The sequence below is a fragment of the Callorhinchus milii genome, unplaced genomic scaffold, assembly GCF_018977255.1.
Source record: "Callorhinchus milii isolate IMCB2004 unplaced genomic scaffold, IMCB_Cmil_1.0 Scaffold28, whole genome shotgun sequence".
Classification (NCBI taxonomy): Eukaryota; Metazoa; Chordata; class Chondrichthyes; order Chimaeriformes; family Callorhinchidae; genus Callorhinchus; species Callorhinchus milii.
In genome coordinates, this window is record NW_024704769.1 from 2,330,630 (window position 1) to 2,355,542 (window position 24,913).

The following is a 24,913-nucleotide window of genomic DNA, read 5'->3' on the forward strand; positions in this document are numbered from 1 at the left end:
ACACACACTACCACTCACACACACACACACACACTACACACCACACATACACACACCACACACACACACACACTACACACCACACACACACACCACACACACACTCCACCAAACACACACTACACACACACACACACACTACACACTACACACACTACACACACACTACACACTACACACTACACACCAACACACACACACACACACACTCTCTCGCACACACACACACAGTAAGTCGGCTCCTGCCCCCTTTTTTTTGTAACCATCGCGTGGTGACAACTCTCTCTCTCTCTCTCTCTCTCTGTGTTCTGCTCCTCCCCTCAGTCCAGGCTTTTATCTCTCTCTCTCTCTCCTCTCTCCCCCCTCCCTCGGTCCTCAGTCCCCATCCCATCCTTCTCTCTCTCTGTGTCTCTCTCTCTGTTACCTTCTCTCTCTCTCTGTGTCTCTCTCTGTGTCCATCTCTCTCTGTGCAAAGACACGATGATCGCCTCTCATCTCCTGGTGTATTATTTCACGGAGCTGAAACATGACCAAGTGCAGAGGGTGAGCGACCTTTTTTTTGTCCATTAATATCTACATCGTGTCTGCAATCCCTCTCTCTCTGTCCCCTCTCACACTCTCTTTCTCTCTGTCCCTCTCCCACTCTCTTTCTCTCTGTCCCTCTCCCACTCCTTCCTCTGTCCCTCTCCCACTCTCTTTCTCTCTGTCCCTCTCCCACTCTTTCTCTCTGTCCCTCTCCCACTCTCTTTCTCTCTGTCCCTCTCCCACTCTCTTTCTCTCTGTCCCTCTCCCACTCTCTTTCTCTCTGTCCCTCTCCCACTCTTTCTCTCTGTCCCTCTCCCACTCTCTCTCTCTGTCCTCTCCACTCTCTTTCTCTCTGTCCCTCTCCCACTCTCTTTCTCTCTGTCCCTCTCCCACTCCCTTCTCTCTGTCCCTCTCCACTCTGTCCCTCTCCCTCTCTTTCTCTCTGTCCCTCTCCCACTCCCTTTCTCTCTGTCCCTCTCCCACTCTCTTTCTCTCTGTCCCTCTCCCACTCCCTTTCTCTCTGTCCCTCTCCCACTCTCTTTCTCTCTGTCCCTCTCCCACTCGCTTTCTCTCTGTCCTCTCCCACTCTCTTCTCTCTGTCTCTCTCCCACTCTCTTTCTCTCTGTCCCTCTCCCACTCTCTTTCTCTCTGTCCCTCTCCCACTCTCTTTCCCTCTCCCACTCTCTTTCTCTCTGTCCCTCTACCACTCTCTTTCTCTCTGTCCCTCTCCCACTCTCTTTCTCTCTGTCCCTTTCCCACTCTCTTTCTCTCTGTCCCTCTCCCACTCTTTCTCTCTGTCCCTCTCCCACTCTCTGTCCCTCTCCCACTCTCTTTCTCTCTGTCCCTTTCCCACTCTCTTTCTCTCTGTCTGCGTCTCTCTCTCTCTCACACTCTCTGTCTCTCTGTCTCTCACTCACTCCGATCTCTGTCCCTCAGTCTCTCCTCTGATCCCATCCTTTCCCCCTCTCTCTCTCCCGTTAGGAGGATTTCTCCCCAACCTCTCCCCCCCCCACACACACACTCCCCCCTTCCCCCACACACACACACTCACACTATTTGGAGCACAGACATAAGTCTGTGGAATGGAAGGAATCAAGTTACTTGGCATTTAACCTCTGTTTTAGTTGTGATGTTCAGACTTTCCAAGATTTTTTGGGAGGAGAAGAGGGGGGGAGGGAGAGAGAGGGGGGGGGGGGGGGGGAGAGGAGGAATGGGGGGGGTGGAGCAGAAGAGAGGGGAGAGGGAGAAGGAGGAGGGGGTCTGGGACCTTGTGCTCTTGAGTGAGACAGACCTCGTGAAGAGACGAGGAGTTAAAACAATAGCGATAGTTGTGATGGTACTGATGTGGGTTCGTTGAGTTGGGAGAGGAAGAAGGAGGGAAAGAGAGAGAGGGTGGGTGGGTGGGTGGGGGGGAAGAGAAGGGAAGGGGGAGAAGAGAGAGAGAGGGTGGGTGGGAGGGTGGGGGGGAAGAGAAAGGGGAGAAGAGAGAGAGGGGTAGGGAGAGAGGGTGGGGGGGGAAAGAGAAGGGGGAAAAGAGAGAGAGAGAGGGAGGGAGAGAGGGTGGGGGGGAAGAGAAGGGGGAGGAGAGAGAGAGGGAGCGAGAGAGGGTGGGGGAGGGTGGGGGGAAGAGAAGGGGGAGAAGAGAGAGAGAGAGGGTGGGTGGGAGGGTGGGGGGGAAGAGAAGGGGGAGAAGAGGGAGAGAGGGTGGGGGAGGGAGAGAGGGTGGGGGGGAAGAGAAGGGGGAGAAGAGAGAGAGAGAGAGAGAGGAAAGAGGGGAGAAATACGACTGTCTGCCCTTGACACGTATGTGAACAAATGTGAACGAGTGAGTGTCACATTGATGTGGCAGTGACATGTGAAGAAGGGAGTCATCAGACATCCTGGAACTGTATGGGGGGTGTGGGGGGCATTTCTGTATGTGTTTGAAGAGAGAGAGACAGAGGGAGAGACACACAGACAGACCCCCCCCCACACACAGACAGACCCCCACAGACAGACAGACAGACACAACGAGAACTAGGAGAGAGACAGAGAGAGAACTGGTTTGTTGCCTTTCTGGGCTGATCTCCCATGTGCTGAGGTCCTGTTTAGCTGTGGGGGTGGGGGTGGGGTGGGGGGTGTAATGGGGGAGAAAATGAGAGAGGGGGGTGGGGGGAAACAGGGTGAGAGAGTGGGGTAGAGGGGGTAGGAAGCCACATGGTCACAGTCTCACTGCCTGGGACAGTGCTGTGTAGAGAGTGTTAAATCTTTCTCCCCAATTGCCCTCTCTCCTCTGATCCCCTCATCCCTCTCTATCTCCTCTGATCCCCTCATCCCTCTCTCTATCTCTCTCTCTCTTCTGATCCCCTCTCGCTCCCAATCTCTCTACATTTCTCTTTCTCTCTCTCTCTCCTCTGATTGCCCCCTCTTGGTCCAAATCTCCCTCTCTCTCTCCTCTCATTGCCCCTCACTCACTCCCAATCTCACCCTCCTCATCCCTCTCTCTCGCTCTCCCAACCCCTCCCTCTCCCCCCTTTCTCTCTCCCCTCTGTATCCCTATCTCTCTATCTCCCCTTTTCTCTCTCCATCCTTTCTCTCTCTCTCTCTCTCCCTCCCCTCTCTCTCCTCTGTATCTCCCCTGTCCACTCTCTGTGCTGTGTGGTGGGGGGTGGGAGGGGGGTGGGGGGGGTGGCAGTCCTGGGGAAAGGGGGTGGAGGGAAGGTTGCTCAGGGCTGGGGGGTGGGGGGGGGGGGCAGTGCTGGGGTGGGTGCTGGGCAGTAGGGGTGGTGCTGCATTGTCGGAGACCCCCCCCCTCCCACCCTCAAGCAAAATCATTCCATGCAATTTGCAGGGACAGACATCCATGTGCGCGAATCGACAGCCGCTTTCGCCCACAAAACACACAGTCACTACACTTCAAACCCTTTGGGACGTTCCTCCCGATGTGAAAGGCTCTGTATCACACGCGAGGGTCATACCTGTGGGCTCTGCGGGGAGGGAGGGAGGGCGGGGTGGGGGGGGGTGATGAGGGAGCTGACACACTCAGCGTTGCTCTATTTTACCACAACTGGTAAGAGGAGAAACAGCAACGTGAGCCAATAATCCTTGGAGATCATTCACAGTTTCTCCTGATGGCGTCCTTTTCCGACCCCATTACTCTCGGCTGCACTGGCGGTCGGGGGGAGGGGAGGCTGGGAATATAGGAACAGGAGGAGGCCATTCAGCCCCTTGAGCCTGTTCCGCCATTCTATTAGACCACGGCTGATCTGGTACCTCAACTGCCAATAGCCCACCTTTGCCCCATAGCCCTCGATCCCCCGAGCTGACGGACATCCATCCACGTCAGTCTGGACAATTGATCCAGGCTCCACGGGCGTGCGCGGGAGGGAGAGGGTCCCAGATTCCCACGACCCACAGGAGCCGAGCGGGATCTTCCTGTTAAACCCTTTGAACCCGAGCCCACCTGGCCCACCGGGGTGGTCCCAAGCTGGTCAAGCAACTAGATGTCAAACCGTGGTGGTGTTTGGTGTAAATACAAATGTGATGGTGGTGTTGTTGTTGTTGTTGTCGGACGTGGTTTGGTTACACCTCCCTGGGGCTGGGGTTGGGGTGCGGCAGTGCTGAACCCCGGGGCTTACAGCCACACAGGAGGTCTCTGACCCCCAGAGACTGAACGTGTGCAAGCTCCCCCTCGCTGCTGCCCTCACAAGGTCCTCTCCTTAAATCGCACTCTCACGTGTCAGTTCAGCCACTCACCCTCTCGTCTCACAAGGTAGGGTTCAGGCCCCAAACCCTCCCCCTCCCTCACCCCACCCCCTTGCCCCCCCACACCCCACACGTCAGGGATGTAGAACATGCACAGCCCAGCCGGACGTCAAACAGCTCAATAATAATCCTTCCGTTTCACAGTGGGAGGGCTTCACGGGGTTGCACTGTAAAGTGTAGTGACTGTGTGTTTTGCGGGCGAACGGCAGTTGATTTGCGCAGCGACGTCCCCGTCCCCCCTCCCACCCCTCCACCACCCCGCGCGGGCGGCCGCGAAGCGAACGAGTGATTTTGTTTGGGAGATTGATCATCCATTTCCGTCTGTTACGGGTGTGTCGCTGGAGGGTGTGTGGGGGGTGTTGGGGGTGGGGGTGGGGGGGGGGGGGGTGGGTTAGTTTGTTGAAGAAGGTTAGCACGAGCCACTTTGCCCCCCCCCCAGCAACCTCAACAGTCACACAGCTCCATTGTGTGACGTAGCACTGACACACACACACACACTCACCACACACATACGCACATACACAAAACATATACACACCACTCAACACACATACACACACTCATACACAACACATATACACACACACAACACACTCACACCACCACTCTACACACACACACACTCCCACACAACACACACACACACACACAGAGAGTGGGGAAATTTATTGTCTTTATTGCTGGAGGCTGTGGGGTGGGGGGCGGTCAGTGTACCCCTCCGGACTGGGCTCCGGACTGGGAGAGCGTGAGATGGGGTGACGGCACTGAGCGAGGGGCGCTGACAACATCCCCCCAGACCTGATGAACGCAGATCAAGACAGATGGGAATGTGGATGATGCAACTGTGTTTAGTAACACAGAGATTGCGGTTTATAATATCCTTCAGTTCAGCAAATGGCGCAAAATACTGAGTCGTACAGTAAAATATGATGACAGTCTCTTACACAACTTGATTTGGGCCACTTTCTCAATTGCAACACTCATTCTCACCGATTTAGTCTCTACAGTGGGGGGTGGGGTGGGGGGGGGGTGTGTATGCATTAGTGCACGTACGTTGGTGTGTGTGTGTGTGTGTATATGTGTGAGGGTGAGTCAGTGTGCAGTGCGAGTGCGCAGTGTGTGCGTGTGTCAGTGTGGAGTGCGCGTGTGTTCGTGCACGCGTTAGAGCGGTGTGCAGGTGCAGTAGTGGGGTGGGCGCGTGGATGTGCGCGAGGGTGGGTGAGGGTGGGTTAGCGTCCAAAGGAAACAGTGAATTAAATTAAATGGCTCACATTGCAATCTCCTCTGTAAAATGGGTGGGGGAACCAGTCGGACAGGAATTCGGCCCCATTCACTGCATATCTACATAATAATGATCTTTGCCCACATCTTATTGTCCTGAAGCTCAGTGGTTAAAAGTACTCGCTTTGCTTACTCCGCGCGCCTGATAATAATCCCTCAAGAAAATAAAACAATCATTAATAATAAATTGGTCACTTCAAACCGCGACTGTTGGTCGGGACGCTGCCGTGCGCAATTGGCTGCTGCATTTCGCCCACAAATGTATCGTCAATTCACTTCGCAGTCGATTCGGTGAAGCGCTTTGAGACGTCGAGAAGATGTGAAAAGGATTATTATTATTATTTCCACCCACCCCCCGACACATTCACCTTCTTTGCCACCCACCCCCACCCTCCACACTTGCACACACACACATAACACTGCTGTAAAGGGGCAGATGTCTTGAGTTTGCAAATTAATGGAGGGGGAGAGCAGAGAAGACCTCTCAATGCCCCCTAGGGTTGCCTTTGGAGAGAGGGAGGGGAGTGGTGAGCAAGGGAGGGGTGAGGAGGGGAGAGGACCAGAAGCAGTGATGGATGTACTGATGCTGGAGATGCAGAACAACAACAACAAAATTACATTTCTATAGCGCCTTTCACGTCGGGGGGACGGCCCAAGGCGCTGGACAGATAGAGTTACGGACCCGAGCTGGGGGGAGGGGTCGGGGAGGGAGGAGGGGGAACCAGGGTGATCGAAAGCACGATTGAAGAGGAGGGTCTTGAGGTGGGTCTTAGAGGGGGTGAGACGGAGGGACTGCGGGATGGAGTTCCAGAGAGTGGGGGCAGAGTGGCAGAAGGCCTGCCCGCCAATAGTGGGGCGAGCGAGGTAGGGGACATGGAGCAGGCCAGAGCCCACTGAGCGAAGGGAGCGAGCAGGATGGTAAGGGGTTAGGAAGTCACAGAGGTAAGGGGGAGCAAGACCATGGAGGGCTTTGAAGGTGAGGACCAGGATCTTGAACTGTATGCTCTGTGTGATGGGAAGCCAGTGGAGTTGGGTGAGGACGGGAGTGATAGGGTCACGGAGCCCGGTGCGGGAGAGGACACAGAGGGTTCTGGATGACCTGAGGGAGGAGGCCGACAAGCAGTGAGTTTGCTTAGTCGAGCCTCAATGTAATGAAGGCGCGTACGAGGGTCTCGGGGGCGTGCGGTGTGAGACAGTGTCGGAGCCGGGCGACGTGCGGAGGTGGGGGGGGGAAGGCAGAGAGGGTCGTGGCGCAGATGTGGGGGCAGAAAGGATAGTTGAGAGTCAAACAAGACCCCAAGGTCCGGGACTGGCTTAGCAAGGTGGAGTGTGCAACCATGGATGGTGGATGCTGTCAGCGTCTGAGGTGAGAACAATGGACCGAGCGGCAGTTTCTCTCGCTGGGGCGTGTGCTGTGACCGCTGGCCGTCAGTCAGTCAGTCAGTCAGGGTCACAGTGTTCTTGCCTCACAGGACAAGACGTGCCGCGAGGCTGAGCGACTTGCCTGATGGGATACAGCCATCACAGGGCAGAGCCATGCACCTCCAGACGCCAGGCACCACCTCTTCCCCGACGGAGGCCGGTGTTAACTGTGTCGTGTGCAGACACACGGCTAAAGATATCGCTGGGGAAGGGTCTGCGTGAGGAAGTTCCCAGCCCTGCCTCGTTCCTACGCCGGCAGAAAGATCCCAATTATTTGATCTGACCTCTGATATGTTGTGGGAGGATGTGTGGGAGTGTGTGTGTGTGTGTGTCACTGCGTGTGAGTGTCTGTCTGTACGCGGGGCTTGAACCCACAACCTGTTGACCCGGGGGTGGGTAGGGGGTGGTGGGGGAGAGCGACAAAGCAGTAAAAAGTGTCACAGTAGAAAGTAGAAATGCACAAAGGTTTTTTTTTTGTGATTCAGGAGTTTCCAGACACTGTCCTCTGCGTGAAAGACCCCCGGTACAGTTGTTTGAGTTGCTGACACTGACCTTCTCTTCCTCCCCCCCCCTCCCCCCCCACCCCTCCCTCCCACACCCAGGTGGACAAGTACCTGTACCACATGCGACTGTCTGACGAGACGCTACAGGACATCTCCAAACGCTTCCTGGTAGAGATGGAGCGAGGCCTCGGCAGAGACACCAACCCGACCTCCTCCGTCAAGATGTTGCCTACCTTCGTCAGGTCCACCCCGGACGGCACGGGTAAGCCAGCTTCGTGCCCGGCATCACCGGCACTCTCAGCCCCGCTCGCTTGCTCGCGCTCTTGTTAGGCCTCTTGCCTCCAAGGCAGAAGGTTGTGGACTTGAGCTGCCCCCACCCCCCCATGTCAAGGTGGGAGGGTGGCTGGTCTGGTTTGGGAGGGTGTAGCTGTTTATACCAGAACCACACACACACACTCACTCACACACGCGCACACACCCCAACGCACTCACATTCCTACGCACACGCACTGACGAACACACACTCACACCGACACCCATTCATTTCCTCACCCAAACACGCACACACACACACAATCACTCATACACACAAACATCACACACGCGCACGCAACAGCTCATATGTGACGCACTCACTCACACACAAACACTCGTAATCCCACACTCGCTCACACACGCACACACTCTCTCTCACACACACCACACACACACTCACTCACATTCTCTCTGTTTCTCTCTCACACACGCGAGCACTCCCCGAACCAAGAATAACAATTGCCTGTTTTGTTGGGTTGGGCTTTGCGCAAATTTCGTTGTTACAGAATCATAACCTCTAATCCCTCTGTCTGACACAGCACCTGATCACGTCGTCGAGACGTCTCAAAGCGGTTTGCAGGATTTATGCCGTAGGGTGGGTAGGACTGGGTTTAATTTGCCCTGATTTGGGGGGAAAGGGAAGAGAGCTTTGTGGCTGTGACTTGCGGAGCCTCTCTCTGTGCACAAAAAAACAATTGTTCATCTGCGAGTCACGTGATGACAATTGAGACACCGCAATGGCATTTGTACATCACTCACTGGGAGCATCAGACCTTGAGATCTTTCCCTAATCCATTTGGGAGACTCGACCAGAGGTTCGAGGCGCGTTTTAGAGAACAGTGTGTTCACATCGTAATCAGGTCACTGCCTCTGGCATCAAACGCACTGGCTCTGCCCTCTGCAACCCGTGTCCTCTCCCGCACCAGGCTCGCCCGACTCCACCCACCGGCTTCCCATCACAGAGAGAGAGGATACAGTTCAAGATCCTGGTCTTCACCTTCAAAGCCCTCCATTGCCTTGCTCGCCCCTGCCGCTGCGACCTCTACCATCTTGCACACTTAGCCACTCTGCCCCCACTCTCTAGAACTCCATCCCGCAGTTCCCTCCGCCTCGCCCCCTCCCCTACTTACTTCAAGACCCATCTCAAGACCCTCCTCTTCAACCCTCCTTCCCCTCCCTGCCCTCCACTCTCCCCGATCCTGACCCCCATGCCCGGGTCCGAAATACTGACTGTCCAGCAACCTTGGGACGTCCTCCCGACGTGAAAGGCGCGTTGCACATGTAACTTTGTTGTTGCTGTCGCTCAGTTCAGCTTCAGCCTGGTGTTTGGGTCAGCCGTGTGACTGACATACACGGAAACCCGTCAGCGTGATCAGCCGGTGGTGGGTGGGGGGGGTCTAACATCACAAGCGTTTAACTATAGACCTCTCTTGTGTTCCGGGCCCTGTAAATACCCACGTAGAGGGAGTTGGGGAAGGGTTAATGTCAGCGGGGCTATGATATTGAGACTCCGGCTGATGGTGTCTGGCTTTGAACCCGCCGGGCCCTTTGTGCGAACGCCCAGAGAGAGGGAACGTGATGGCAGTACTTCCCGACTCAGCACATTACTGTATACACTGGCCACATTGCTGAGGGAGCAGTTCTGCTACCAGACAGTACAGACCCTTTATACTGCCCACAGCGTCAGCGAGAGAAGCCAGAGAAAAGGAGCCAGAGATAATAATAATAATAATAATCCTCGCATTTGATATAGCGCTTTTCACGTCGGGAGGACGTCCCAAAGCGCTTCACAGAATATACTGTAAAGTGAATTGACTGTATATTTGTGGGCGAACGCGGCAGCCAATGGCGCACAGCAATGTCCCACAAACAGTCGTAGATTGAAAATGACCAATTTATTATTGTTTTTGGTTTTGGAGGATTATTATTAGGCTCTGTGTGGAGTAAGGAAACTTGCCCAAGGTTTCGCCCTCTGCCTGGAAATGAACTCAGGTCTCTCACTTGCAAAGCGAGTGCTCTAACCACTGAGCTACAGGACTCCACAATAGGGCCAACACTTCACACACCTCACCCGAACCCTCGCGCAGCTCACCCTAACCCTAATCCTCACACCCCCCCACACACACACACACACACACCCTCACACGCCTCCTCACACCCCGTCACACGCTCACACACGCTGAACATTTCAGAAGTTCGCATTTCCTTCCCTCCCTCTTTTAATCACACCGTCAAACACCCACCCACCCACCCATCACCCACCCACCCACCCACCATTTGACACAACGACTTTGAGACGCCTTCCTACTCGTGCGGGCAGGGAGCCAAGTGGATTGACCGCATTTTGTGGACGAAACCCGGCAGCCAATTGCGCACAGCAGCGTCCCCACAAACAGACGTGGATTGAGTGACCCAATTATTATCATTTTTTTTTTTTTTTGGACTGATCATTCCCCTGCGAGGGTCTAGTGGTGTCCACCTAGAATATGTCTGAATAAGGCTGAGGGTGGCATTGCACGAAGGTGACATGATCTGAGCTGCCTCGTCGCAAGGCCATCCGCATTCTCTCGGCGACACGACGCTCTTCGCAACTGTTTCAGCGCTGAATTGGGTTGATTTCAAAGGTGATATGAAACGGCCGCGGTTTCTGAAAACCCGAGCATCACGTATCCCGGCTGCTCGAGAACGGACTCTTTTTTCTTAAAAAAAAAAGACAACGCAAAAGAATCCTTTAGAATAGTTTGAATGGAGCCTAAAACTCTGAATTTTGGGGCTACAGAAAACGCCCCAAAAGGTAAAAATTCTTGAATGACAGCACTGGTAGATAGACATTATACTGAGATAACCTCCTCACTGAAGGTCAGCCCAGACGGGAGCGTTACATTCCCCAGCTCTGGCTCCCTGCCCACACAAGCCAACGTTCCCAATCATTCCCAGGGATATTGTCGGGATTCCTGCCCCCGCCATCGCATCCATCGGGATTAAAGTCAGCGTCCAGCGTGGTTTTCCCGTGCGCCAATCGACAGGCGCGTCCACCCGCCCGCAAAACAACAGTGACAATAATAATTTAATACAGCGCCTTATCACCTCTTCGAGACATTTCAAAGCGCTTCACAGGATGTGCTGTTGCCGAGTGTAGTTACTGTATGCTTTGTGGGTGAAACGCGGCAGCCAATTACGCACCGCAGCGTCCCCCGAACCGCCGTGGATTGAGTGATCGAATTATGCTCTGTTTCATGTTTTTTCAATTTTATTATTTTTTAAAGGGATTTATTACACCCAGAAAAGGGATTTCCCCCAAACGACTAACAACCGGGTAAACAGAGGCGCGTGAGGTGGAGCGAGGAAACCTGCCCAAGGTTTCGCCCTGACCCGGGTCCTCTTGCTTGCGAGGCGAGAGCTCCAACCAATAAGCCGCAGAACTCCACAGTAAAGTCACTACACTTTACAGTGTATCCGGCAAAGAGGCTTTGGGGCGTCCTCCCGACGTGGAAGTCGTGGGGTAGATGTAATTTCTAATACGATAATATTATAATAATGTATGTATATATATGTGTGTGTGTGATTTGTTGTTGCTGTTGAGTTATTGTTGGTAATGTTGGATGTTTGGCTGCTCGTCTGGCAGAGAGTGGGGATTTCCTGGCCCTGGATCTCGGGGGCACCAACTTCCGTGTCCTGAGGGTCAAGGTGTCCGACAACAGTCGCCAGAGGGTAGAGATGGAGAACCAAATATTTAGCATCCCAGAGGATCTCATGAGAGGCAGCGGTTCCCAGGTACCAGGGATTCAGATATACCTCATCGCCGTACACAACACACACTCATATACACCACATACACCACACGCTCATAGACACCACGCGCTCATATATACCACATACACCACACGATCATATACACCACACGCTCATATACACCACACATATGTATCATCCCTTTCCTCTTCCCAGCTTCACTCGTTCCTCTCCTACACCCTTTACGAACCCCTCCAATCGGATTTCCGTGCTGCCCACAGCTCAGAAACAGCTCTGGTCAAAGTGACAAATGACATTCTGTCCATCTGTGACCAGGGCTTCCTCTGTCTCCTCGTCCTCCTTGACCTCTCTACTGCCTTTGACACTGTGGACCACTCCATCTTCCTCCACCACCTCTCCTTTCACTCCAACCTTCAAGGTTCTGTCCTTGACTGGTTCGGATCCTATCTCTTACTTTGTCTCCACAAATGGCTTCTCCTCCAACCTCCTTACAGCCTTGTGCTGTGTTCTTCAGGGGCTCTGTCCTCGGTCCTCTCCTTTTCAACCTGTACGTTCTCCCTCTTGGTGACATCATCCGCCGACATGACACCGACTCTATCTCTCTGCCTCCACCCTCGACCCCAGGACCACTGCTGTCCTGACAGAATGTCTGTAGACATCAAGTCAACTTTCAAGTCAAGTCATGAGAGCCAACTTTCTGCAGTTGAATGTCAGCAAGATCTTAGGCCCCCGACACCCTCATACATGCCTTCGTTACACTCAGGCTCAACTACACCAATTCCCTCCTTGTCGGCCTCCCCAACTCTTCCCTCCTCAAGCTGCAGATCACCGGAACTCTGCAGTTTGTGTCCTCTCCCGCACCAGGCTCCGTGAACCCATCACCCCCATCCTTGCCAGCCCGGCTCCTCTGGCTCCCCATCCCTCAGAGGATCAAGTTCAAAATTCTTGTTCTCACCTTCAAGGCCCTCCATGGCATTACCCCCCCTCCTACCTCTCCGAACTGCTAACCCCTAATCAACCTGTCCACTCCCTCCACTCAGTAGGCTCCGACCCAATCTCCCGCCCGACCTACCCCACCATTGGAGGTCGGGCCTTCTGTTCCCACTCTCTTGAACGCCATCCCACATTCCCTTCTCCTCGCTCCCTCCTTGCTTCCTTCAAGGCAGGCCTCAAGACCCTCCTCTTCGTCCACCCTCCTACCCTCTCTGCACCACCCTCCCTAATCCCACCCCCACCACCACCACTCGGGTTTCTGACTGTTCAGCGCCTTGGGATATCCACCTGACGTGAAAGGCACTTTACAAATGTAATTCTGTATTGTATTGTATGTACCACACCCCATATACACCTATATACTCCTCACCCCCATATATACTACACCCCCACATACACCTATATCCACCTCACCCCCCATATATATTATATCCACATATACACCCCCCACCGCAGCTTGGCTGACCGTCTCTCTTTCCCACCAGCTGTTTGACCACATTGCCGATTGCCTGGGCAGTTTCATGGAGAAATTGGGGATTAAAGATCAGAAACTGCCGCTCGGTTTCACCTTCTCCTTCCCCTGTCAGCAAACCAAGCTCGACGAGGTGAGAGTCACACTGGGTGGGCTGTGGGGTGGGGGTGGGGGGTGTGGAGGTGGGTACAACACAGGGTAACACAGGACTGGCTGGACTGTGGTTGAGAAGGATGGGGGGGTGGTTGGTGCCCACCATGACCCTGATGTTTATGGTGGCTGCCCACAGAGTGTGCTGGTAAACTGGACCAAAGGCTTCAAGTCGAGTGGTGTGGAGGGCCGTGACGTGGTGACACTGCTCCGCCAGGCCATTCAGAAGCGAGGGGTACGTTCTCTCTCTCACTGCCTCTCTCGTTCCCACTCTCTCCTACTGTATCTCTCTCTCGCTCTTCTCTCACTTTTTCTCTCTCTTTGTCTGTCTCCCTCCCTCATACTTTCTCTCTCCCTCTCCCCCCCTCACGCACTGTCTCTTTGTCCCCTTCACTCTCTCTCTCTCTCCCCCTCTTTCTCACCCTCTCTGTTCTCCCCCATCTCTCTGAGCCCCTAAATGGCCCCCTCACTCGCTTCTCTCCCCCCTGTGTGTGTGTGTGTCTGTGGCAGGACTTTGACATTGACATTGTTGCTGTTATTAACGACACCGTGGGGACCATGATGACCTGCGGCTACGATGACCACAACTGCGAAGTCGGCCTGATCGTGGGTGAGTGACTGTCCCGCGCTCTGAGGTTTAAGCTCCGAGGTGTCGCTCCGTGCGTGTGACTGTGTGTGTGAGGTTGTGTGTGTGGCTGTGGCTGAGACCATAGGACCATAAGACGTAGGAGCAGGAGTAGGTCATTCGGACTGGTCTATGGTTCCCCATTTTTTTTGTCTCCCACCCTTCTTGAATAGCGGTGTTATGTGTGCGACCTTCCAATCAATGGGAACCGTTCCAGAATCCAGGGAATTTGGTCGATCAAAAGCAAAGCCTCACTATCTCTGGAGCCACCTCGTTTAAAACCCTAGGATACAACAACAACAACAACAACACAATTTCATTTATAGAGCGCCTTTCACGTCGGGAGGGCGTCCCAAGGCGCTGGACAGTTGGGTCAGGGCCCGGGCATTGGGGAGGAAATGGGGTGGGGTGAGGGGAGGGAAGGGAGGGAGGGAGGGAGCGAGGAGGGGGGTAGAGAGGTTTCTAAGAGGGTTTCTAAAACCTCGAAAAACCTCAGGTCCAGGGGGATTGATCGGTTTTAAATCCTCTCAATTTCTTTAGCACTATCGCTTTCCTGATGTTCATTGATTTGAGTTCCTCGCTAACATTAGCCTCCAGTTTCCCCTCTATTTTCGGTAAGTTTTCAGTGTCCTCCAACGTGAAGACAAAAGCAAGATACATGTTTAATGACTGACATTTTTTTATTCCCCAATATAACTTCCCCCGTCGCTGCGTGCAATGGACCACATTCACTTTCGATAGCCTCTTCCTCTTTTTGTGCCTGTAAACACTCTTACAATCTGTCTTTATGTTCCTCGCGAGTTTACCCTCATATTCTCCCTCTCAATCAGTTTCTCGGTTTTCCTTTGATGTTCTCTAAAACCCTCTCAATCCTCGGGTTTACTGCTCTTTTTTGGCAATGTTATAGGCCTCTTCGTTTAATTTTATACTTCCCATAACTTCTGTGGTTAGCAGTGGTGTTTTTATCTTTCAAGGCAATATGTGATGGCTGGGAATTATGTATTGTATCTTTAAAAGTTTGCCGTTGCTGTGTGTGTATGTCGCTGTGTGTGTGTCTCTGTGTGTGTGTCGCTTGTGTGTGTATGTGTGTGTGTCGCTTGTGTGTGTTTGTGTGTGCGTGGCTGTGGGGGTGGGGGTTAGGGTCGGGGTGGAGGTTGTGAAAATATTTCTCTGAAATGAGCTGAGTGTGTGACGCAGGTTTCTCTGTAAAAACAGGTCAGAGACTTCGCACTTCCTCATACATTACCACAAACATGTCTCGTGGTCTCTCTCTCACACACACACACACACACACACATCTCAGTCATGTCTTCCAGCAACACGCCTGGTCTACACGCTTGTGGGAGGGGGTGACGAGAATCAATGCACATGCACAGAAGTACACACACACTACACACTACACACACATTATACTACACAGACACACACACACGTACACATTCACACACATACACACATGCATATACACACACTACACACACGCACACACACACACACACGCATGGCTGATTGGCAGCTCGAGCTCTGGGGTGGAGATGGGGTGGTGGGAAGGGGCAGAGAGCGGGCGGTGGGGGTTGGGAGGGGGCAGAGAGCGGGCGGTGGGAGGGGGCAGTAGCTGTAGTTGGGGAGGGGGAGCGCGAGGGGGTTGGGGTGGATGGAGGTGACATGGCTGCTCTGTGTTACAGGTACGGGCACGAACGCCTGTTATATGGAGGAGATGCGTCACATTGACCTGGTGGAAGGGGACGAGGGACGGATGTGCATCAACATGGAGTGGGGGGGCTTTGGGGACCAGAATGCACTGGACGATGTCAGGACCGAGTTCGACCGGGAGATTGACAGAGGGTCCCTGAACCCCGGCAAACAGCTGTGAGTCACCGCGGGGGAATGGAGGGGAGGGGGGGGGAGCTCCATCCTTCATATAAGGTTTTAACCAACTGAACTCTGCCCCCCCTCCCACCCCCACATTCCACCCATCCCCCCACTCCCCATATTCTCCCCCCCCATTCCCCCCGTCTCTGCCCCGTTCAGGCAGATGTCAAAGATACTTTTCGCTGCTCGCAAGGAGAAGGGAGGGTCTGGCCTGCTTCACACCCCCTGCCCGCACCCCCCCACCACCACCATCGACCTTTACCCTCTCCTCGCCCACCCTCTGAAACTCCGTCTCGCCCCCTCCCCTGCCTCCTTGAAGACCCTCCTCTTCGACCATGCCTTCGGTCACCCTCCTAACCCCAACTCTCCCCGCCCTCCACCCTCTCCCGATCCCAACCCCCAGCTCGGGAGCGGATCCTGACTGTCCGGGGCTTTGGGACGTTCTCCTGACGTGAAAGTCGTTGCGTAACTGTAACGTGTGGTTGTTGCTGTTGGGATAATAGTCACATCGATGATTACTGTGGTGTTAATGATGGCCTCGGCAGGTATGAGAAGATGATCAGTGGAATGTACATGGGGGAGCTGGTGAGGCTGATCCTGGTGAAGATGACGAAGGAGGGGCTGCTGTTCGGGGGGAAGATCAGCCCTGAGCTCATGGTCCACGGGCACTTTGAGACCAAATACGTCTCCGCCATCGAGAAGTAAGTCTGACCTCAAACACAGCCGGGCAGACTGGGCCGAATGGCCTCTGTCTGTGTCTCTGGGGGAGGGCGGGCTGGGGCGGAAGGAGTTGGGGGGGTGCGCGGTGGGGGGAGGTGGCTGTGGGAGAGTTGGGGGCGAAGGTGCCTGGGGAGGAGGGCTGTGGGAGAGGTTCGGGGTGAGGCAGGGGAGGTGGCTGTGGGAAGAGAGGGGGGTGCTGTGGGAGTGAGGGTTGGGGTCGGGGATTGGGGGGGAGGTGGGGCTGGGGGAGTGGTTAAAATGGTCTCGTCTGTGACTCAGGGACGGTGATGGGCTACAGAAAGCCCACGAGATCCTGAGCAAACTGGGGCTGGAGCCGTCCCAGGAGGACTGCATAGCCACGCAGCGCATTTGCACCATCGTGTCCACTCGCTCGGCCAACCTGTGCGCGGCCACGCTGGCCGCCGTGCTCAGGCGCATCAAGGAGAACAAAGGCCTCCAGAGACTGAGGAGCACCATCGGGGTGGACGGCACCGTGTACAAAAAGCACCCGCAGTAAGCCACATTTGATTTAGCGCCCTGTGGCTCAGGGGTTACACCCCTCGCCTCGCAAGCGAGAGGACCCGGGTTCGATTCCCGGGCGGGCGAAACGTTGGGCGAGTTTCCTTACCCCACACCCGCCTCTGTTTACCAGCAATCAGTAGGAACCCGTCCCGTTTGTTCGTCGGTCGGCGGACGGCTTTTCCTAAGGGTAATAATCCCATTAAAAACAACAATAGTAATAATAATTTGGTCACTTCAGTCCACGGCTGTTTGTGGGGACGTCGCCGGGTGCAATTGGCTGCCGTGTTTCGCCCGCAAAACACGCAGTCACTTCACTTTACGGTATATTCTGCGAAGCGCTTGGAGACGGCTCGAATGCAAGGATTATTATTAGAAGTATTATGGCTGTGCATTTTCTAAACACCTCGATCATGTCCCCTCTCAATCCGTGCTCCGGGGGGTGGGGAGAGGAGGCTTCTGTCCCCCTGCCCTGTGTGACTGTGTGACTGGGACCAGCTCACTTGGTCAGAGAGATCCTCAGCCAAAGACAATGCGGACGCTGGACCAGACACTGTGTGAAACCCGGTGTGGCCGCAGGAGGGCGCCGCGTCTCCACAATCTGTTTGGCTGAGGCTCTCTCTGGCCAACTCCCACACACTAATTAACAATAATAATCCTTGCATTTGATACGGCGCCTTATCACGTCTCAAAGCGCTTCACAAGATCCACTGTAACGTGAAGCGACTTTGTATTTTGTGGGCGAAACGCGGCAGCCAATTGCGCACAGCAGCGTCCCCACAAACCACCGTGGATTGAAGTGACCAAATTATTATTATTTATTTGAGGGATTATTAACTCCTCAGTAAAGCCATCCGCCAATCGATTAACAACCGGGTTCCTACTTACTGCTGGTGAACAGTGGCACGTGTGTGTGTGTGTGTGTGTGTGTGTGGATTAAGGAAACTTGCCCAAAGTGGGTGAGAGAGAAAGAGAGGGTGGTGGGTGAGAGGGGGTTTGGTGGGTGAGAGGGGGTTTGGTGGGTGAGAGAGGGTTTGGTGGGTGAGAGAGGGTTTGGTGGGTGAGAGAGGGTTTGGTGGGTGAGAGAGGGTTTGGTGGGTGAGAGGGGGTTTGGTGGGTGAGAGAGGGTTTGGTGGGTGAGAGAGGGTTTGGTGGGTGAGAGAGGGTTTGGTGGGTGAGAGAGGGTTTGGTGGGTGAGAGGGGGTTTGGTGGGTGAGAGGGGTTTGGTGGGTGAGAGGGGGTTTGGTGGGTGAGAGGGGGTTTGGTGGGTGAGAGAGGGTTTGGTGGGTGAGAGAGGGTTTGGTGGGTGAGAGAGGGTTTGGTGGGTGAGAGGGTTTGGTGGGTGAGAGGGGGTTTGGTGGGTGAGACGGTTTGGTGGGTGAGACAGGGTTTGGTGGGTGAGAGAGGGTTTGGTGGGTGAGAGTGAGGGAGAGTGTGTGTTGTCTCCGGTGTTGGGGTGACGAGTCTCGGGTTGTCTCGGCAGGTTTGCCCGGCGGTTACACAAGGCCGTCCGGAGGCTGGTGCCGGACTGCGATGTCCGGTTCCTGAGGTCGGAGGACGGCAGTGGGAAGGGGGCAGCCATGGTGACTGCCGTGGCCTACAGGCTGGTCGCTCAGAGGAAGGCGCGGGAGGAGACACTGGCCGCCTTCGAGCTGAGCCACCAGCAGCTGCTGAAGGTGAAGGCGAGGATGAGGCAGGAGATGGAGCAAGGCCTCCAGAGGGAGACTCACACCTCGGCCACCGTCAAAATGTTGGCCAGCTACGTGCGCTCCACCCCCGACGGCACCGGTGAGGCGCGGGGAGAGGGAGGGAGGGATAGGGTGGGGGGGTGAGGTGGGGGGGATAGGGAGTGGGGGGGTGAGGTGGGGGGGATAGGGAGGAGGGGAAGCAATCAACTGAATCCAACTCAGACTGAAGTCTTCCCTCTTGACAATCTCGCTGCCTGCCTTGTGCTGTGCGTCTGTCTGCGCGCGTGTGCGCGGGCGTGTGCTGTCCGCGTGTGTGTGTATGTCTGGGTGTATGTCTGTCTGTGTGCGTATGTATGTCCGTGTGTGGCGGGTATGTTTGTGTATGCGTCTGTGTGTGTGTGTGTCTCTGTCACTGTGTCTCTAGTGTAGGGTAAGAGGCTCTTGACATGTAGCTGTGGCCTGCACTTGCTCGGGGAGGGTTTTCTGCGGAGTTTAACCCTGCGTGGGCTGGAGCTTGACTCGTCCTGGGTTTTTGTCCCTTTAGAAAAAGGTGACTTCCTGGCACTGGATCTGGGCGGCACGAACTTCCGGGTTCTCCTGGTGAAGGTGAGGAACGGGATGAGACGCGGAGTGGAGATGCAGAACAAGATCTACGCCATCCCCACGGAAGCCATGGAGGGCACCGGAGAGGAGGTGAGGGGGGGGGGAGATAGCAGGAGAGGGGTGGAGGGGAGAAAGGCGAGAGCGTGATGCAGGGAGTGAAGAACGGGAGAGGGGAGGGGGCGAGGAGGGGTGGGGTTTGGGGAAGGGAGAGGGGGGGAATAGCAGGGAGAGGAGGGGAAGGGTGGGGGGAAGAGCAGCAAGAGGGGCGGCGGAGGAGGGAGAGTGGGGGAGTAAAGAGGGAATGGGGGGGGAATCTGCCGTGTGCTAACCTCAGGCTGTTTCTCCAGCTCTTCGACCACATTGTGCACTGTATCGGGGACTTCCTGGAGTACATGGGGATGAAGGGTGTGATGCTCCCCCTGGGCTTTACCTTCTCCTTCCCCTGTGAGCAGAGGAACCTGGATCAGGTGGGGCTCCACACACAGACACACACACACACACAGTTAGACACACACACACACACAGTTAGACACACACACACACACACACACACAGTTAGACACACACACACGCAGTTAAACACGCACACAGTTAGACACACACACACGCACACACACACGCACACAGTTAGACACACACACATACAGTTACACACAGTTAGACACACACACACACAGTTAAACACACACACAGTTAGACACACACACACAGTTAGACACACACACACACAGTTAGACACACACACACAGTTAGACACACACACACACACACACAGTTAGACACACACACACACAATTAGAAACACACACACACATACACACAGACACACACACCCACACAGTTAGACACACGCACGTGTGTTGCCGTGTGGAGGTGGTTTGGCTGTGACAGTGTCTGCCCCTCACACAGGGAATTCTGCTGAAATGGACCAAAGGATTCAAAGCCTCCGGCTGTGAGGGGGAGGATGTGGTGGACCTGCTGCGTGAAGCCATCAGGAGGAGAGAGGTGAGTGGCCCGGACCCTTCCCCACCCTAATCCCCTCCCCCTCCCCCAGCCCCACTCTCAACCCCAGCCCCTCCCAACCTCTCCACCATCCCCACCCCATCCCCTTGCATTTGATATAATAATAATAATAATAATAATAATCTTTGCGTCTGACACAGCGCCTGATCACTTCTTCGCGACGTCCCAAAGCGCTTCACAGGATACGCAGGATAAAGTGTAGTGACTGTGTATTCTGTGGGAGAAACGCGCCAGTCAATTGTGCACAGCAGCGTCGCCCCGCAAAACAGCCGTGGATCGAAGCGACCAAATTATTATTGGGTTTTGTTGAGGATTATTACCCCCGGAAAAGCGATCCTCCAATCGACTAACAACCGGGTTCCTATTGACTGCCGGTAACCAGCGGTGTGTGTGTGTGTGTGTGTGTGTGGAGTAAGGAAACTTGCCCAATATTTGGCCCTCACCGGCCCGGGAGTCAACCCTAACCCCTGAGCTGCCGGATATAGCGATTTATATCACATACGTCTCAAAGCGCTTCACAGTATATACCGTAAAGTGCAGTGACTGTGTATTTTGTGGGCAAAATATTTGTCGGGGGGGAGAGGGGCGAGGGTCTGAGTGAGTGGGTGAGGTTCCAGTGACGGCTTTCCTGTTGTGTAGGAGTTTGAGCTGGATGTGGTGGCTGTGGTGAACGACACGGTGGGCACCATGATGTCCTGCGGCTACGATGATCCCCACTGTGAGGTCGGCCTGATCGTGGGTAAGTGCGGCGACTGACACAGATACGGGCACATACACGGGGGCACTGTGGGGGGGTGGGGGGGTGGTAGTATGGGGAGTGAATCAGGCTGACCCGCCCTCCTCGCCCTGACCCAGGCACCGGCAGTAACGCCTGCTACATGGAGGAGATGAGGAACGTGGAGATGGTGGAGGGGGACGAGGGACGAATGTGTATCAACATGGAGTGGGGGGCCTTCGGGGACAACGGCTGTCTGGAAGACATGAGGACCCCCTTTGATGAGGAGGTGGACAAGTTCTCAATGAACCCTGGCAAACAGAGGTACGGCAGCCCCCACCTCCCCTCCACCTCCACCTCCACCTACCCACCCATACACCCACCCACACACTCACCTACACACCCACCCATACACTCACCCACACACCCACACCATCACACACCCACCCACACACCCACACCATCACACACCCACCCACACACCCACCTACACACCCACACCATCACACACCCACCCACACACCCAACCTACACACCCACCCACACACCCACCCACACACTGACCCACACACCCACACCATCACACACCCACCCACACACCAAACACACACACACACACAAACACAGGCAGACTCACACAAACACAGACAGACAGACACGCACACGTGCAACATACTCACAGACACATAGACACACACACACACATACACAGACACACACACACACACAGACACACACTGCTTTGTGCTACGCGGTAAAATCCTGCTGTGAAGCATTTGTGGAGATGAAAGTTCCTCGATCTGTTCCCGAGACCTGTGGTTGGTTCAGTCACTGATCGGAGGTTTATTGATCCCTCTCCCTGACTTGTTCACCGCCCCCCCACACCCACCTCCCCCCCCCCCCCCCCCACTCCGCCCCGGCAGGTACGAGAAGATGATCAGCGGGATGTACCTGGGGGAGATTGTCCGAAACATTCTGCTGGACTTCACCAAGCGGGGGCTGCTGTTCCGGGGACGCATTTCTGAGAGGCTGAAGACTCGCGGCATTTTCGAAACCAAATTCCTGTCTCACATTGAGAGGTAAGTCCTCCTTCTCAAGCCCTGCCCAGCGAGCGGGGAGATGGGGCGAGGTATGTGCGCGCGTGTGTGTGTGTGTATCTGTGTGTATTCCATGTGTGTGTGTGTGTGTGTGTATGTATGAGTGTCTGCATACGTGTGTAGGTATGTATGTGCGCGCGTGTGTGCGTCTCCCTGCGCCTTGGGACTTCCCGACATGAAAGGTGCTATACCAATCTAATTTTGTTGTTGTTGTTGTAAACGTGTGCGTGTGTGTGCGTGTGTGTGTGTGTGTGTGCACGTGTGTGGACGTATGCGTCAACAGTGTGTGCGTGCGTGTCTACGGGTGTGTATGTGTATGTGTCTGCGTGCGGGTGGTATGCGTGTATGTGTGCGTGTGTGTGTGGGTGTATGCAGGGGAGGGGAGGAGAGGGGAGGAGGGGAGGGGAGGAAGAGCGAGGAGGGGAGGTGCCCCGGGGTGAAGATCTGACCATCAGTGTTGCTGTCAGTAATAACCTGTGCCCCCCTCTCCCACCCCACCCCACCCCCCACCCCAGTGACCGGCTGGCTCTGCTCCAGGTGCGCGCCATCCTGCAGCAGTTGGGGCTGGAGAGCACATGTGACGACAGTATCATCGTGAAGGAGGTGTGTGGGGTGGTGGCCAGGAGGGCGGCCATGCTGTGTGGGGCCGGAATGGCGGCCGTGGTCGACAAGATCCGGGAGAACCGTAACCTCGAGCATCTCCGGATCACCGTCGGTGTGGACGGCACTCTCTACAAACTGCACCCACAGTGAGTAACCCCCCAAACCCCCAACCACAGCCCCAACCCAAGCCCTCACCCCCAACCCACCACCGCCCGAACATAGCACAGCACCCTCTACAAACTGCACCCACAGTGAGTAACCCCCAAACCCCCAACCCCCCTACACACACACGTTACGGGGGGCTGAGCTGGGAGAGGAAGGGGGGAAGATGGGACAATAAATCTTGTGTACCTCTTGGGAGGAGGTTAAGGAATGTTGTGTCCGGTTTCCGCTCACCATTCTCTCTCTCTCTCTCTCTCTCTCCCCCTCTCCTCTCTCTCTCTCCTACTCTCCCTACCTCCCCCCACCCCTCTCCCTCCTCTCTCAACCTCTGTAGCTTCTCCACGATAATGCACGACACAGTTGCCAAGTTGGCCCCCAAGTGTAAGGTCTCCTTCGTGCAGTCGGAAGACGGGAGCGGGAAAGGAGCGGCGCTGATCACCGCTGTGGCATGTCGCATCCGAGAGGCCGGACAGCACTAGGGGTGGACCTCACAGGCTGCGCGGACACCTTCCTCCTCCTCTTCCTCCTCCCCTCCATCTCCCCCCACCCTCATCACCTCCGACCATTTCAAAGCAAATTCCGCAATCCCTTACGACAGTATTTACTTTCCCCAATCCCGACCGGATTAGGAGCCGAATGATTGTGTGTTCCCTCCCTCCGTCCGTCCCTCCCCCTTTCTTTCCCTCTCTCGCTCTCTCGCTCACTCCCTCCTTTCCTCCCTCCCTCCCTCGCTTGCTCTCTCTATCCCTCTCTTCTTCTCACTCCCTCCCTCGCTCTCCTTTTCTAGCCACGGATGTATTTGGTTATGAAACCCACCCCCCGCCTCCCCCCAGACGACCCGCTTGGGTGGGTGGGGGTGGGGGGAGTGTAGGTGGGGGCATGTATAAAGCCGGCTCTGTGTAAAGGCCTGTCGTCGGGCAAACGGATTCAATTATTGATCAATTATTGGTAATTGATCAGTTATTGATGATTGGCTTATTGATCCTGGATGGAGATGGGAAATGGCTTACGTGCACGTGGTGCCCTTTACACAAAAGGCGGTGATTAAACCCCTGGAGGCCGAGGGGGGAAAGAAAGAGAGCGACGTTTCATTCTGGTTCAGCCCGTCATGGGGAGCACTCGCTCACATGGGGAGGGATCTTTGATAAAAGCAGTGGAGGTTGGGGGGGGGGGGGGTGGAGGTGGGTTTTGGATGGAAAGAGAGATTAAATATATTTTGTACTAAAAACGCAGGTACTTAAAATGACAATTTAACGCAATAACTAGAGCAATTTGGTGGGGGAACTGGGTGGGGTTGGTCGGGTGTTGGGGTTGGGGGGGTCTGGGGTTGGGGTGGGGTGGTTGGTGGGGCGTGTGTTTATTGAAGCAGATGGTTATATATATATATAGTGTATCACTGGCAAAGAGAGAGATGGTAGTATATGAGCTGGTGTTTGGTTTGTGTGTGTGTCGGGCGGGGTGGGGGGGGGTGGGGGGGGGCGGCTATTTTAATTGGGTTCAATGTATGAACTCAGAATAAATGTGTTGGAAAGATCAGGTGGTGACCTGGGACTTGATTGCTATTCCCTAACTGGTCAATGCCAATCTGGGGATGTGTGTGTGTGTGTGTGTGTGCGCGTGAGTGTGTGTTGGGGGGGGAGCTGTGTGGCAGGATGGGGGGGGGGGGTTTGTTGCACTTAGTGCAACAACGAAGCCGGGAATGACAAGGCTCTCAAGGTTGGACGGACAGTTGAGATTGGATGTTGGGTGTTGATGAGGGGAGGGAAAGGGTGGTATCCGCTGCCTCAGGAATGGGAGCATCACTCACTCTATATAATCTGTACAAATGTTCCCAGCAAACCCCCCCCACCATCCCCCTCCCCCTCCTCCCCGGATTAGGTGAGGAGAAGGAAGACCTGAGTCCCGCCCCGGACTCTTTTCCCCCCTTTTCTGGGGATTGTAGACTTTGACCAAACCTCCATCCCCTGTACAGACCCACATCCCGTGGTGGATTGGGGGTGGGGGTGGGGGGTTTGAGGTGTACCCATCCTTCCCCCAACCCCACCCTGCCATGCGCTACCTCAAGGTGTGATGTGCGGCAGGCAGCATCTGTTCTGCCCGAGTGAGTTTATTAGAAAGTTAATATAAT

At 55.0% G+C, this 24,913-nt stretch overlaps 1 protein-coding gene across 1 annotated transcript; it reads left to right on the forward strand.

Moving 5' to 3' along the window:
• Positions 1-439: 439 nt before the first annotated feature.
• On the forward strand, positions 440-23,482 carry hk2 (hexokinase 2). Its single transcript, XM_042344592.1, has 18 exons — positions 440-543; positions 7,575-7,737; positions 11,416-11,564; positions 13,022-13,141; positions 13,298-13,393; positions 13,669-13,768; positions 15,469-15,652; positions 16,201-16,356; positions 16,655-16,888; positions 18,378-18,682; positions 19,127-19,275; positions 19,533-19,652; positions 20,095-20,190; positions 20,848-20,947; positions 21,064-21,247; positions 21,847-22,002; positions 22,536-22,769; positions 23,120-23,482. The coding sequence occupies exons 1-18, from the start codon at positions 481-483 to the stop codon at positions 23,262-23,264; spliced, it is 2,754 nt and encodes a 917-aa protein (XP_042200526.1). The 5' UTR covers positions 440-480; the 3' UTR covers positions 23,265-23,482.
• The last annotated feature ends 1,431 nt before the right edge of the window (positions 23,483-24,913 follow it).

Coding starts and splice junctions, on each gene's coding strand:
- hk2 (XM_042344592.1), top strand. CDS start 481: ATGATCGCCTCTCATCTCCTGGTGTATTATTTCACGGAGCTGAAACAT. Junction 544..7,574: donor AACATGACCAAGTGCAGAGG/GTGAGCGACCTT, acceptor TCCCACACCCAG/GTGGACAAGTACCTGTACCA. Junction 13,142..13,297: donor AGCAAACCAAGCTCGACGAG/GTGAGAGTCACA, acceptor GGCTGCCCACAG/AGTGTGCTGGTAAACTGGAC.